Source organism: Dioscorea cayenensis, chromosome 11, assembly GCF_009730915.1.
Source record: "Dioscorea cayenensis subsp. rotundata cultivar TDr96_F1 chromosome 11, TDr96_F1_v2_PseudoChromosome.rev07_lg8_w22 25.fasta, whole genome shotgun sequence".
Lineage (NCBI taxonomy): Eukaryota > Viridiplantae > Streptophyta > Magnoliopsida > Dioscoreales > Dioscoreaceae > Dioscorea > Dioscorea cayenensis.
Window position 1 is genome coordinate 638799 of NC_052481.1, and position 12675 is coordinate 651473.

Genomic DNA, 12675 nt, shown 5'->3' on the forward strand with positions numbered 1-12675 from the left:
GAGAATGCAAGAGTTCTTCTTCAAGTGGATAAAAAGTTTATCCGTGCCGGTGACACACTTATCATCATAGATCAGGTTTTCATTTTAACTTTCTAGTTTTGACCTAAGAGAAATCAGTAGACACTCCATTGATATTTTTCTTACTATTGTTTGTGTCAGGCCTATGTTGAATTCCTTGATAAACCAAGTTGATTTAAACTATCCTACGCACGTAAGAGTTCTGTGGACTACAGATGTATTTGAAGGTTTTATCAATGCTCTGTAGAAAACAAATTTGAACATAATAATAAATTTTACTTAACCTATTGCACTCAATAGTGAAATTGCTTGAAGAAAAAGGTTTTGATGAAAAATTCAATGTTACCACAAATCATATCTTTGTGCTATGCATGGGTTTTGTTTACTCACTCGTATTAATTTGGGCAGTCAATACCTTTTCCCCCTGGACGGAAGACCGGAAGAGTTGGAATGCCTGGTCCGCAAGGGAGTTCCAAAGGGTCTTTGAGGAGAGGTGCAATGATGCTATGACACTCATAGGGTCCGTTTAATTCTTTAAAGAGAACAACACAAGCAGTACAGATACAGTACAAATAGTTAAAGTACAGCACAAGTGCTTGTGTTGTTCAATGTTTGATTTTCATTGAACACTACGAAACACAAAATAGTTAATCATGATAATACCTTTTTATTATTCTATATTTATTTTATAATAAAAAACATACAATAATATTTTATGAAAATCTTATCAAATTTTACAACGCCCAACAACAACAATAAGTTAAAAAAATTAACATAATTTTAAAAACATATAAATAAATAGATAAATAAACAACTAAATTTTAAAAAGATAAATAAATAGATAAATAAATAAAACAAAATAAATCATGTTACCACTTCTTAATGAGTATATAATTTTTAATTTTAAATAGGGACAATTTTATTATAAGTTGTCCTGTACAACATAAGAATTTTTGTACCGTGGTTTTAGCGGTAAAAAAAAATTAGGAAGTTGTGCTGTACCGATTGGGTAGTTTGTGCTGTACTTGCGTCTCATTTGTAATGATGTCCCTCAAAATCTTACATATCAAACAGACCCATAGTCTCTCTCTGTAATTTTGTGGTGGCCTGTATCTTCTGAGTTCTCTCATACTATAACCGACAGTTGTGATGGCAATGTTAGTATAATCCGGAATTTTGTTTAGAAATAAATAATCACATCTAGATTTCCAGAAATACCAACAAACAGTAGTAATAACAGAGGCAGCTAACTTAGAAAAATTATCATGTGAGAAATCAAGCCAACAGCCCATAGTAACTGCATCAAGACCATGTAAACACAAACTAGTAAAGTCAGCAAATTTTATACCAAACCTATTGCAATTTAGCACATTGATTAAAGAGGTGCTCCACAGTTTCCAATGAAGATCACACATGGGACAAATTGTTTAAAGGCCGAAGTTTTTATTTTCCCATGACAAAGCATCCGAATAAAGGTCTTTACTCTAGGAGAGGCATTAAGGTGCCAAATGTTTTTCCAATCAAACCAAAGCTCATCCTGGAGATGTGTGCTGTTCAAAAAATGGTAAACAGCATTGGAGATTTTATTTGATTTAGCCTTGGGGAACCAAACCCAATGGTGGAGGCCACTAGGATCAATCTTTCCCATGCCAATAGCAGGAGAGACCATATTGTTACTAAAAGCAAAGCTGAACATGTGAACATTGCAACCCAAGTCATTGTAAAACTCAGATTGAGTTAAAACCATCTGTCCATAAGGTTTCTTCCAGAACCTTGAGGTTAACAAACAGAGTATTTGAAAAGCATTACTTCTCTTATTTGCTTAAATACCTTCTCCATCGTGTATACTTTCTGCTGGGAAAATTACGCTAAAGAGAAATAATAAAAAAAAACATTAATAATAATAATAACAACAACAATAATCACCAAAGAGTTATAAATAGCGACAGAACGAATCCGTACAAATATTTCCATTGAATTTTCCTGTATTTCTTGTAATGTCATCATAGTCGAAACCAAAACTACGAACAGCATTCCGATGGAGAGGTTTATATATGCAAACTTCATTGCTTTGGTGGAGAGCGAGAGTAAGAGGAACACCACCATTTCCCCTGCCAGCAGCACTTAATCCTTTGCCTAGTTCTTCAATCTTCCTGTCTCCTGCCGGAAATTGATAAGATTGACTGAGCTCGAGGGACTGTACCTCCTCCACCATTGGCTTCCAGAGCCTGACTCTTGCATTGATAAACCAGTTCGAAACCTGCCAAGTAACAAAAAGTATAAGATATTTTATTGAATGCTATAATAATCGCAACAAAGATAAGGATCATATTTCAGAAAGTTATAAATTCAAAAGAGCAAACTGAGGGCTGAGTACATAATTCATTGTCCATTATCACAGCATGGTTGAATAACTACAATAAAATTAGTGATTAAAAATTGGTTCATTCCACAGGAGGCCAGGTGTAAATCTCCAATTCATTAAATAGAAAGCATGAAACATTTTCATCTACCTGGTTTCTAGATAGACCTGTATGTTTTGCCAACATTTGCTTGTCAATGTCTGTAGGGTACCTGGAAAAAAAAAAAAATTGATTGTCAGAAAGATTGAGTCATGCATGTATCAGCCCAGCAAAGGTCCCAAATGGTATTCAATTGCAGCTGCCTCCATTCTGTCAGCAATACTGAGGCATGGGAGATTAGAAAAGATGATCAGCGAGACAACAGCGTACACATAATATAAAGATATGCTCATCCAGCATCTGAGAACTGGATCTTTTGCAAGAAAGAACATAGTAATATTCAGGTTTTATTCTAATAGGCCATAATAACAACTAGAGCATATCATAATATTCTAGGCACATGCTTCATCAAGAGGCTAGTGTTTGTCAAACAGAACATTAGAAACCTTGGTTGGCTGCTCAGTGTTAAAATGAAAAAACATGGGACCACTCAGAAATATTACCAATCAATCTATACAATATGCGAGAAAGTTGCCTTTTGTTGTACTATCAGCTCAACAGCTAACTTGTTTACTTTGAAATCAATTAACTATGTTGATTCAGAATATATCAAAAAAAGTTAACATTTTTGGCAACTACCATATGTCAAACCACTTACGGATGCAAGAAATGCTCGAACAACCATTTACGTAGCACAGCTACTGCTCTTTCAGGCAGTCCTCTCTGAGGCCTCCAGATTGGTGGCTGCCTGTATGTTTCTGGGTTTCTTGCAGTTAGATGCAAATGATCCGATATCAAATTTGTTAGACACTTGAATTGCTTTGACATTGTCTGGAGAGCCATCAAGGCATATGGTGCAGCAGTACTAAGGCCAGCAACAGATTCAAAAGCTTGGATAACTGCTTGCAATTGCTGATAATAATGTGTGTACCTGCTGCAGACCTACAGGGTGGTCAAATGTAATCAAGATAGAGAGACTAAGTAAAAATGACAAGGCCATTTGGAAACTTATATTAAATTTTTTGTTCTTTTGTTTATATGATTGAATAATACTCTTCACATGTCTTGGCACTAAGGAACACAGGAATTCAGAGGTACAAAGTATAATGCCCAAACAGATGGAACAGAAAACTATTTCTCGACTCACAGTAGCATATAAATAATGCAAACACCACCAGAGGAAAGTTTCATTGAAGAAACAGTAGCCGTAAATAAGATCTAGGTCAGTGAACCAGACTATTAAATAGATTATATGTGCAAAGCAAAGATACATCTGAATTTTACAAACCCATGCACATAGATGGCTTCACTCGTTTCCAATGCTGAACAGCTCCGCACCATAAAATGGTAGATGACTCTTGATGATAGGGAAAAATAAACCTAAGAAAACTCAGTTCATAGCATACCTCATCGAGCATGGAAACTAGTCTAGCCTTTTTCCACTGTTGCTCCTTCCCCAACACTGATTCATTCACAACCCTCCCAGCGCGACAAGTATCCTCCATCCCAAAATGATCACCATAAAAAAAAGCTCTAACACGACCCACCCCACAAGCCACTTCAAGCACCTGCAACGCAGGCTCCAAATACCTAGATCCACTCAAAACCGCAGCATAACCAGTAAACGGCCTCGACGGCGCATGCTCAAACAGAGCCGCCGAGGAAAACAACAAAGAGAAAGCCCGAGAAGCAGAACCACCAAGACGACCAGAGTTCAGGTTAAGGTTAGGGTTTGGGGATGAGGAAGAAGAAGAAGGGATGGGGAACGCAGAACCACCAAGGCAACCAGAGTTCAGGTTAGAGTTAGGGTTTAGGGATGAGGCAGAAAAAGAAGAAGAAGGGATGGGGAGGAGAAGAGGGTTAGTTAGAATCGGAGAATCGGAGCTTCTCTCTGCGACTGTTCTGTGGGACGTGATACATAGCATGAGATTGGTCATCGTACCCGTCAACAGTGGACGCCATGAATGAATATTATTGATCTGTAAGCTGGTTCTTGAGATTCCTCTATGAATGGAGGTGGAGAATGAAGAGGAGGAGCATGGCCACCATGAACAAGCTCATTCTGGTGCTTTCTTTTGGAGAAAGGGAGGAGAAAAAAGAAGCACAGTGAAAGCAAGAGAGGGAGCAGTGGTCACAATAATGGGACCTGGAGTACGAGGTTGCAGGCTTTGAACGAAGAAAAGATATAGGATTTCGGGTGGATGGGATTCAGGCTTTTGAAATTAGGATGAATGAGTGGTTCTTGCTAGTACACGTGCTATTACGTTCCAGGATGTAATACTTTGCTGTCAGTCTTTCGTTTGTTGATCCCTTTTTTATTTTATTCTTCTCTAATAATCCATTTCTCTTTTTTTACTTGATGTTTTTTTTTTTGGCCTTTTTTTAAATAAAAAGATTATATTATAATTCTTTCAAAAAAAAACTTTGAGAGTGATATTTTTAATAAAATATTCGTTTGTCCTTGTGTATGGATATATAGAAAATCTTATTAAGATATAGTGGTAATGTAGCTAGTTTATAAAATAGAATTAAAAATTTTAGTTGAGAAAATCCAATGAAAATAGCTTTTTTTTTAGATTCGGAAAAGAAAAAGAATAATAGGATTTTTTTAGTACAAAATTGAATGTTATATATAAAATTTGGAAAAGGGAATCTTGATAATAGGGCATGGCATGGCATTCTAACATAATTATTTATTTAAACATTTATCAAGTGAGGTTTTATTTTTAAAAAATTTATCTTTGAATGTTTAAAACATATTTAATAAATTAAAAAAGAACTAACCCATTATCACTAAAAAAAAATTAATTTTTTTTTTTTTTAGTTATAACCCAAACCCCCAAGACGGAGTTCCAACAATGGTACCGGTTCATCGGTTTAACTGGTCGGATCACCGGCCAAGGTGCCAGGTCACCAAGTTATCAATTCAACCACTTGGTCAATTAGATCAATGTAAGAATAATTTAAATCTTTAAAATAATTTAATTTAATATAATAAATTGAAAAAATTATATTATAATTACAACAAAAATATCTTTTAATGCAAATAGGGAGGCTCACCAGTTTAATTAAAAAACTGGTATTTTACAATAGTTTTTATCGGTTCAACTGAAAGTTCAGTCCAACTAAAGAATTGGACTATTTCCTACACCGGTTCAATCGGTCTAATTGACGTTCAAATCTGATTATGATAACATAGATTACTAAGATCCGTGATTTAAAAAAAAATAAAATAAAATTTTAATATTAAAAATTTAGTGGGACCGCAGTTTTTTAAAAAAATTAAAAATTTTAACTTTTAATATTATAAACTAGTGGAACCCACAATTTTTTCTAAGGGTGGTGGGTTACCTAACCCGCAGGCATGGTTTTGAATTTGTTATTAGAAAATGTTTATGATGATAGGAGGTTCCCTTGTTCACACTTATTTTTTTTATCGGAGATTCCTGTGATAATGTTCAGGGTAATTAACATTAGGGGCTTACCCTTAATGGAAGTTATGAACCTACAATCCCTTGAAAATATTAAAATTTAATTTGTGATCTGTCATTCTTAACTTGTCAACCCTAATTAAAGGCCAGGTGAGAAAAAAAGGAGCCCACAGGGTAACAGGCGGATTGTGGTTCCCATTTTATGGTATAACTAGGAGATAGTGTATCATGTAAGAGTTTAATGAGTTAATGATGTGTCATGAAAATCAAATTTTAGAATAGTTTAACAATTAAAGATGCAGTTGATGACAACTTTCCCCCAGCTCACTGAGTGTTTAATGAGCGACTAGTTTTCTAAAATCTAAAAAAAAAAAATATAATAACCAAGTTATTATAAGCCTTTTAAAATAACTAAGTTTTTTTAAAAAAAGTTATCAACATATTTAAAAAAAATTAAGATAAATTTACATAGTGTGATAAATATGATTTCTTAATAGATATTTAAAAATAAAATCTAACGATAAATATTTAAATAAAATTAATTATGTTAGAATGGTTGTAAATCCGGCATCGGGGTTACATGCCTTAGATGCCCGGTATGTAACACCGAAGCCGGGGTTAGGGTTATCTCGTAACTTGTAACCCCGGAGTTATAGTGTTACATATATATATATATCTAATTTTTTTTATTCATAATGGGTTAGTTATTTTTAAATTTTTAAATATGGTTTAAATATTTAAAGATAAAATCTCACTCGATAAATATTTTATTAAGAGTTTAATTATATAATATTTTTATCCTTTTGTATGCGTTATATGAAAGTTTTCTTTATTTTTTTATCAATTTGATAAATTATTTTTTACTTTTTTATCATACACATATTAATTAATTTTTTCCAAAAATAACATAATAATTTATTATTATTCATATATTGTTGTTATTTTAAATATTTATTTTAAAATTTAATTTTTAAAATATTTTATATAATAATTGCAGGATTTTTTTATTATTGTTAATGCAACAAAGTATATTACTAGTATATATTCCTCTATAAATATAATGGGCATATTTGTAAGAAAAAGCAATGAAGGCAAATCCAACAATTTTTCATGTCTAATATGGTCTAACCCAAAAGCTCTCTTGCTCGCCAATGGAGTTCGGTCCCTCCTCCGTTCCACCACCTTCCATAGTGTTACGGTTTGAAAGGTGAAATGTCCGAGTAGGAATGTCAGTGGGGCGGGGAATGGGATCCCGTCCCCATCCCGTTCTCCACGGGCGGGAATTCTCGGTTAAAATCCCCCTCACGCAGGGGATCCCCTGCCCTACCCAAAACGTTGATATAAAAATTTTTACGTAAATGACTATAATATTTTCAATGCATTTATGTTACTACATATACTAAAGATCTTATATCTGATTGAAAATAAAAAATATAATGTTTGATGAAACAAACACATGACACATCATATATAAAATAAAAATTCACACAAAATATTTCTCATAACAAGTCATAATATAATGTTTGATGAAACAACAACATTAAGGTACAAATTAAGTATTACAAATAACATAAAGTTTAAAACTAATTAAAATTACAAATCCATTAAATAAAATTCATAATACAAAACTAGCACAATAATTTCATGCTTCCATCAATTTGTTTCTTTTTTCTTCAAGTCATTTATATTGAGAATCCAATTCCACTACCACTAGCATCTTGACATGATAACTCATCCTTCAATAATAAACAAAATTGTAAATATATAATAAGATTATAAATAATATCAAGATTAAAGATAAAATTTTATAAAAAATCATATTTACCTCATCATTCTCATCCTCCTCTTCATCAAATGTAGAACAAATAGCTTGAATTGTTGACCATAAACATGAATCTTCAAAAATAAAGAAATACATAAATAAACAAGCAATTTTTTTCACAAATAACATTAACTTAATAGAAAAAAAATTCAAATAATAATATTAATAATACCTTTCAACCAATCTTGTGTGCACATCAACGCCTCTATTGTGTTTGGGTGAAGTCTACTACGATGTGGATTTATGAATCTCCCACTCGTGCTAAAAGCCGATTCCGAAGCTACAGTAGACACGGGAATTGCCAAAATATCTCTTGCAATTAATTGTAAAGTAGGATACTTCAATGCATTTTTCCACCAACTCAAAATATCAAAATCGGCTTTCATTGGCAATATAGACTCTTCCAAATAATTGTCCAACTCTGACTTCACATTCTCCATTTGACACCCACGAGAAGCAACAAGCAATTGATAATTATTGATAAATTCCGCATCATCATTATCATTGGCCAATAGTTGTGAAGAATTATCCACAAACCCACTTGATTCATTCAAATTTGCTTTAGAAGAATATTCTCCTACCAAATCATAACAAAGAGTTCGAATTTTTTGAATTTCATCTTTTGCTTTATTCTCACCATATATAATGGGAAAATACATTTCCAACAACATTAACTTGAATCTTGGGTCCAAAACAATTGCCACACCCATAATACCATGAATTATGTTCCAATACTTTTCAAATTTTGACTTCATTCTCAATGCCATTAATTCAATATAGTCAATCCCACAACTAACCCATTTTGCCAAAGCAATGCTAATCTGACAAATCTTAGGAAAATATAGATTTGTTGTAGGATACTTGGTCCCTGAAAACAACTTGGTCACACTGTGAAACATCTTCAATCTTTCACAAATCTCCTTAGCCTTTTCCCATTCTTCATCTGATGGACAACATGTATAAAGAGATTCTCGTTGTTTCAAGCGTTTGAAAGCATCCTTATTGCCAATGGCAACATTAAGCATCAAAAAGTTGAATTCCACCTTGTCTTACAATCTAAGACCAATTTTTTTAGTGAAAATTCATTTTTCAATTGGCGCACAATTTCTTCAAACTTCTCAATTCTTTTGGGTGTAGCAACCCAAAATGCAACACTATCACGAAATAGTTACAAATTTTGCCACAATTAGATAATGTTTCAACTAGAATTAAATTTGTTGTAGAACAATTAGTTGAAAAAAATGCAGAGATCCAGATAGCTAAATAGTTTAAAGGTAAAGGGGAATATAGTTTTTGTAGAAATATTTACACACCCCAACGATATGAGATAAGGTAGATAAACTAAAAAGGAGATTTAGTAGGAATAATTTTTAGACCTAAAAAGAAATATCATCTTAGGAGAAATAGTTCCAGGAAGCATTATTTAAATAAAGATAAACATGTTAGAAAGATCGATAAAAGTAGAGAATATAAGAATAAACTTAGTTGTTTTTGTAGCACTAATCATTTAGTTAGGGATTGTACTAAAAGGAAAAATTATCATAATAAGAAATCAATTTAGATAGAGTGTGTAAATGAAGATTTGTTACATGTAGATGAATATGTTAGCGACACAAAGTATTTATAGTATAATTAGTTATGTAGACCCTGACAAAATAGAATAAGTAGATAGTGACTTAGAAGATAGTGAATTTGTAGGAGAAATTATAGAATCAAATAGGAAATATAAAGATTGGCAGAATAGTGACTTAGATCGATTAGACCAAATAGAATCCATGTTAGCATATTTAGAATGAAAAGGAAAGCTCCAGCTTATCATAGAGGTAAATATCATAAAATAGATAAATATAATCCGCATAAAATTATAGAAGAAGTTAACATTTTAGAATATATATTTTCAAAATTACGGAACATTATTAAAGGTCATGATAGGATTAAGATTTTTCAAAGATTAGTTTTAGAAAAATTAAATGATGATATGACATGCATAAGGAAATATAAAAAGAATTTAGAAACACCAGTACCTTTAGTCTTAGAAACATCAACACCTTTCGAAGGGGGAAACATCATCTTTAGATCCATTAGAATTTTTTATTACTGAAGCAGAATTAGATAACTTAGAATTTGGTAACTTAGAGGATTTTATTCTTCTAGATGAATAGGAATTGCAATCACGATTGGATTAAGAATAGTGGTAGTAGTGATAAACCTTGCAGTTTTTGTAATTTATACCCTTCCTTGAAATTAAGATATAGATGTAGCCTTTGTCTTAAGGAAAGTTGTAACTTCTGTTTAGTTGATAAAAATCAATTACCACCTGAATCATCTTATGTAGAATTTAATAGGATAAATAGATATGAGACTTTAGAATTACGAATTTTATACCTAGAAAATGTTATTAAAAATTTGGATGAAAGATTAAAAAAATTAGAACATGGAGTTAGATAGATCAATTCTTTTAAATCATCCAGGAATTAGTGAAGAAGTAAAAGATACTTATAGGGCTATTTGGGCAAGTATTGATAGATCTCAAGAAAGAGAAGCACTTAGGAATAATAATAAAGTAGTTGAAGTAGCAGAAACAATAACTGAGGAAATTCATGAAGTTGAGAAAGTTGTCATTGAAGAAGTAGGTGAAAACAAATTAGTAGAAGAAGTAATAGAAGAAGTAGTGGATAATAATAATAAGTTGCTAAAAAATATTTTAAGCAGTGAAGTACCTCGTTAAGTAATCTCTCATGTTTATAGTATAAGAATTCCTTGTAGAATACAAATAGATGATTGGAAATTAGATGTTATAGGTTTAATTGATACAGGATGTTCAAATACAATTTTAGATGAGAAGCTAGTACCTCCAGCCTATATTAAACAATTACCACTTTCACACCAATATAAGGCATAACAGATGGATGGAAAACTTTTTCCTTATACTCAACAATTAGCACCTTGTAAGATTAGTTTCTTTAAAAATTAAAACACCCTTACTAATCATTTGCATTTTAGAGGTAACATTAGCTTAAGAGATTTTCAATTAAGAAAAACAAAATTTATCATAGGATTAAACATTTTAGTTAATTTCTTTCATGGTTGTACAATTACTTCTTTAGGAATTAGTTTCCTAGGAGTTCCTTTCTTGCCCTTTATTTCTGAATTCTTAGAAGAACGTGAGAAAACTTCCACTGTTAGTTGTTGTAGTGAATGCAAAAATCATAGTGAAAAGATTAGTGAAACATTAGAGGAGTTTAGTAAGTGTAGTTTGTTTGATGAATTAACACTAGAACCCCCAGTAGGACAAATGGTAGATCTAGGTTTTCTTTATAATTTAATCTCATCAGGAAATTTAGAAATAGATGACATATTGAGTAGATTAGAAAAAGAGGAAATCATAGGAGAAAATCCAGGGAAATATTGGGATAGAAATAAAATCACATGTAAGTTAGAATTAAAAGATCCAGAATTTAGAATACAAAATAAAAAGATAGAATCTACTAATGAAAATATCAAGGATTATAAAATGCATATAGATGAATTGCTGAAATTAGGAGTAATTAGGTGGAGTACAAGTAGACATAGAAGTCCGGCTTTCATAGTAAATAAGCATAGTGAACAAGTACAAGGAAAAAGTAGGATGGTAATAGATTATCGTAGGTTAAATGATAATGCAGTAGATGATTCTTATGACATTCCAGATAAATCTGATTTAATTAATGGAATTCAAAATAGTAAAGTATTTAGCAAATTTGATTGTAAGTCAGGATTTTGGCAATTACGAATGGATCCTAGTAGTATAGAATGGACAACATTTACCTGTCTCCTAGGACATTTTGAATGGTTAGTTATGCATTTTGGTTTAAAGAATGCACCTAGTATTTTTCAGCGAAAAATGACCAAGTCTTTGGGAAATATCAAGAATTTGTTTATGTTTACATAGATGATATCTTAGTTCATAGCAAAAGTAGAGTAGAACATGTAGGACATTTAAAGCTTGTTCTTAGTGAGTTTTTAAAAAATGGAATAGTAGTTAGCCTACGAAAGGCACAGTTTTTTAGAAGTAACATAAAATTTTTAGGAGTAGAAATAGGTAACGGGAAGATTAAATTACAGCCTCACATAGCTAAAAAGATTTTAGAAACTCCGCGAATTAGAGATGTTAAAGCTTTACAGCAATTTTTAGGATTAGTCAATTATGCTAGACCTTTCATTAAAAACTTGGTAAGTTGGTAGGACCTCTTTATAGTAAAAGTTCATTAACAGGAGTAAAGAAATTTAATATTGAAGATGATAGGCAAATAGATAAATCAAAGAAATAGTTAGACATTTACCAGATTTAAAATTACCTTTAGATAGTGATTATTTAATTATTGAAATAGATGGATGTGAATTAGGATGGGGCGCAGTTCTTACGGCTAAACCCAATAAATATGCATCTAAATTAGAGGAAGTAATATGTAGGTACAACAGGGGTAAATATAGAGAAACATGACCAACTCATAGCATAGATCAAGAAGTTTTAGTAGTAGGATATGGTTTAGATAGTTTTAGGTTATTTTTAATAAATAAAAAAGAAATCTTAGTTAGAACAGATTGTGAAGCGATAGTCAAGTTTTTTGAGAATAAAAATAGTAAAAGAATTAGCCAACGACAATGGTTAGCTTTTAAAAATAGGATTTTAAATGGTAATTACAAATTAAGTAAGTTTTGAACACATCAAAGGTAAAGATAATAGTCTCTCAGATAAGTTATCGAGATGTATATTTTTAAAACAACTACTTGAAAAACTTCCTTAATTTCTCTAAAATCTTATCTTTTGTAGATAATGTAGCCTAGATGTACTTTTTTAAATAAAGCACTGTAAGTATAGCCCTTTACTTGTCTATACGCTTAGTGATAGATGGGGATTACCAGACCCGTAAGCTCCTCTGTATCTTCACTAATATGGAAG

General features: G+C 31.9%; 1 protein-coding gene across 1 annotated transcript; it reads right to left on the minus strand.

The window, feature by feature from the left end:
* Positions 1 to 1831: 1831 nt before the first annotated feature.
* Positions 1832 to 4624, minus strand: LOC120271875 (BEL1-like homeodomain protein 9). Its single transcript, XM_039278557.1, has 4 exons — positions 3887 to 4624; positions 3139 to 3422; positions 2532 to 2592; positions 1832 to 2278 (listed from the first exon to the last, which is right to left on the minus strand). Exons 1-4 carry the CDS (start codon positions 4415 to 4417, stop codon positions 1952 to 1954), a joined length of 1203 nt encoding a protein of 400 aa, XP_039134491.1. The 5' UTR covers positions 4418 to 4624; the 3' UTR covers positions 1832 to 1951.
* Positions 4625 to 12675: the final 8051 nt, after the last annotated feature.

Excerpts from the sequence above, each read along its gene's own strand:
- LOC120271875 (XM_039278557.1), bottom strand. The coding sequence starts at position 4,417 with ATGACCAATCTCATGCTATGTATCACGTCCCACAGAACAGTCGCAGAG. Across the intron at positions 3,423-3,886 it reads TAGTTTCCATGCTCGATGAG|GTCTGCAGCAGGTACACACA; the intron begins GTATGCTATGAA and ends ACCACCCTGTAG. Across the intron at positions 2,279-2,531 it reads CAGGTCTATCTAGAAACCAG|GTTTCGAACTGGTTTATCAA; the intron begins GTAGATGAAAAT and ends GTTACTTGGCAG.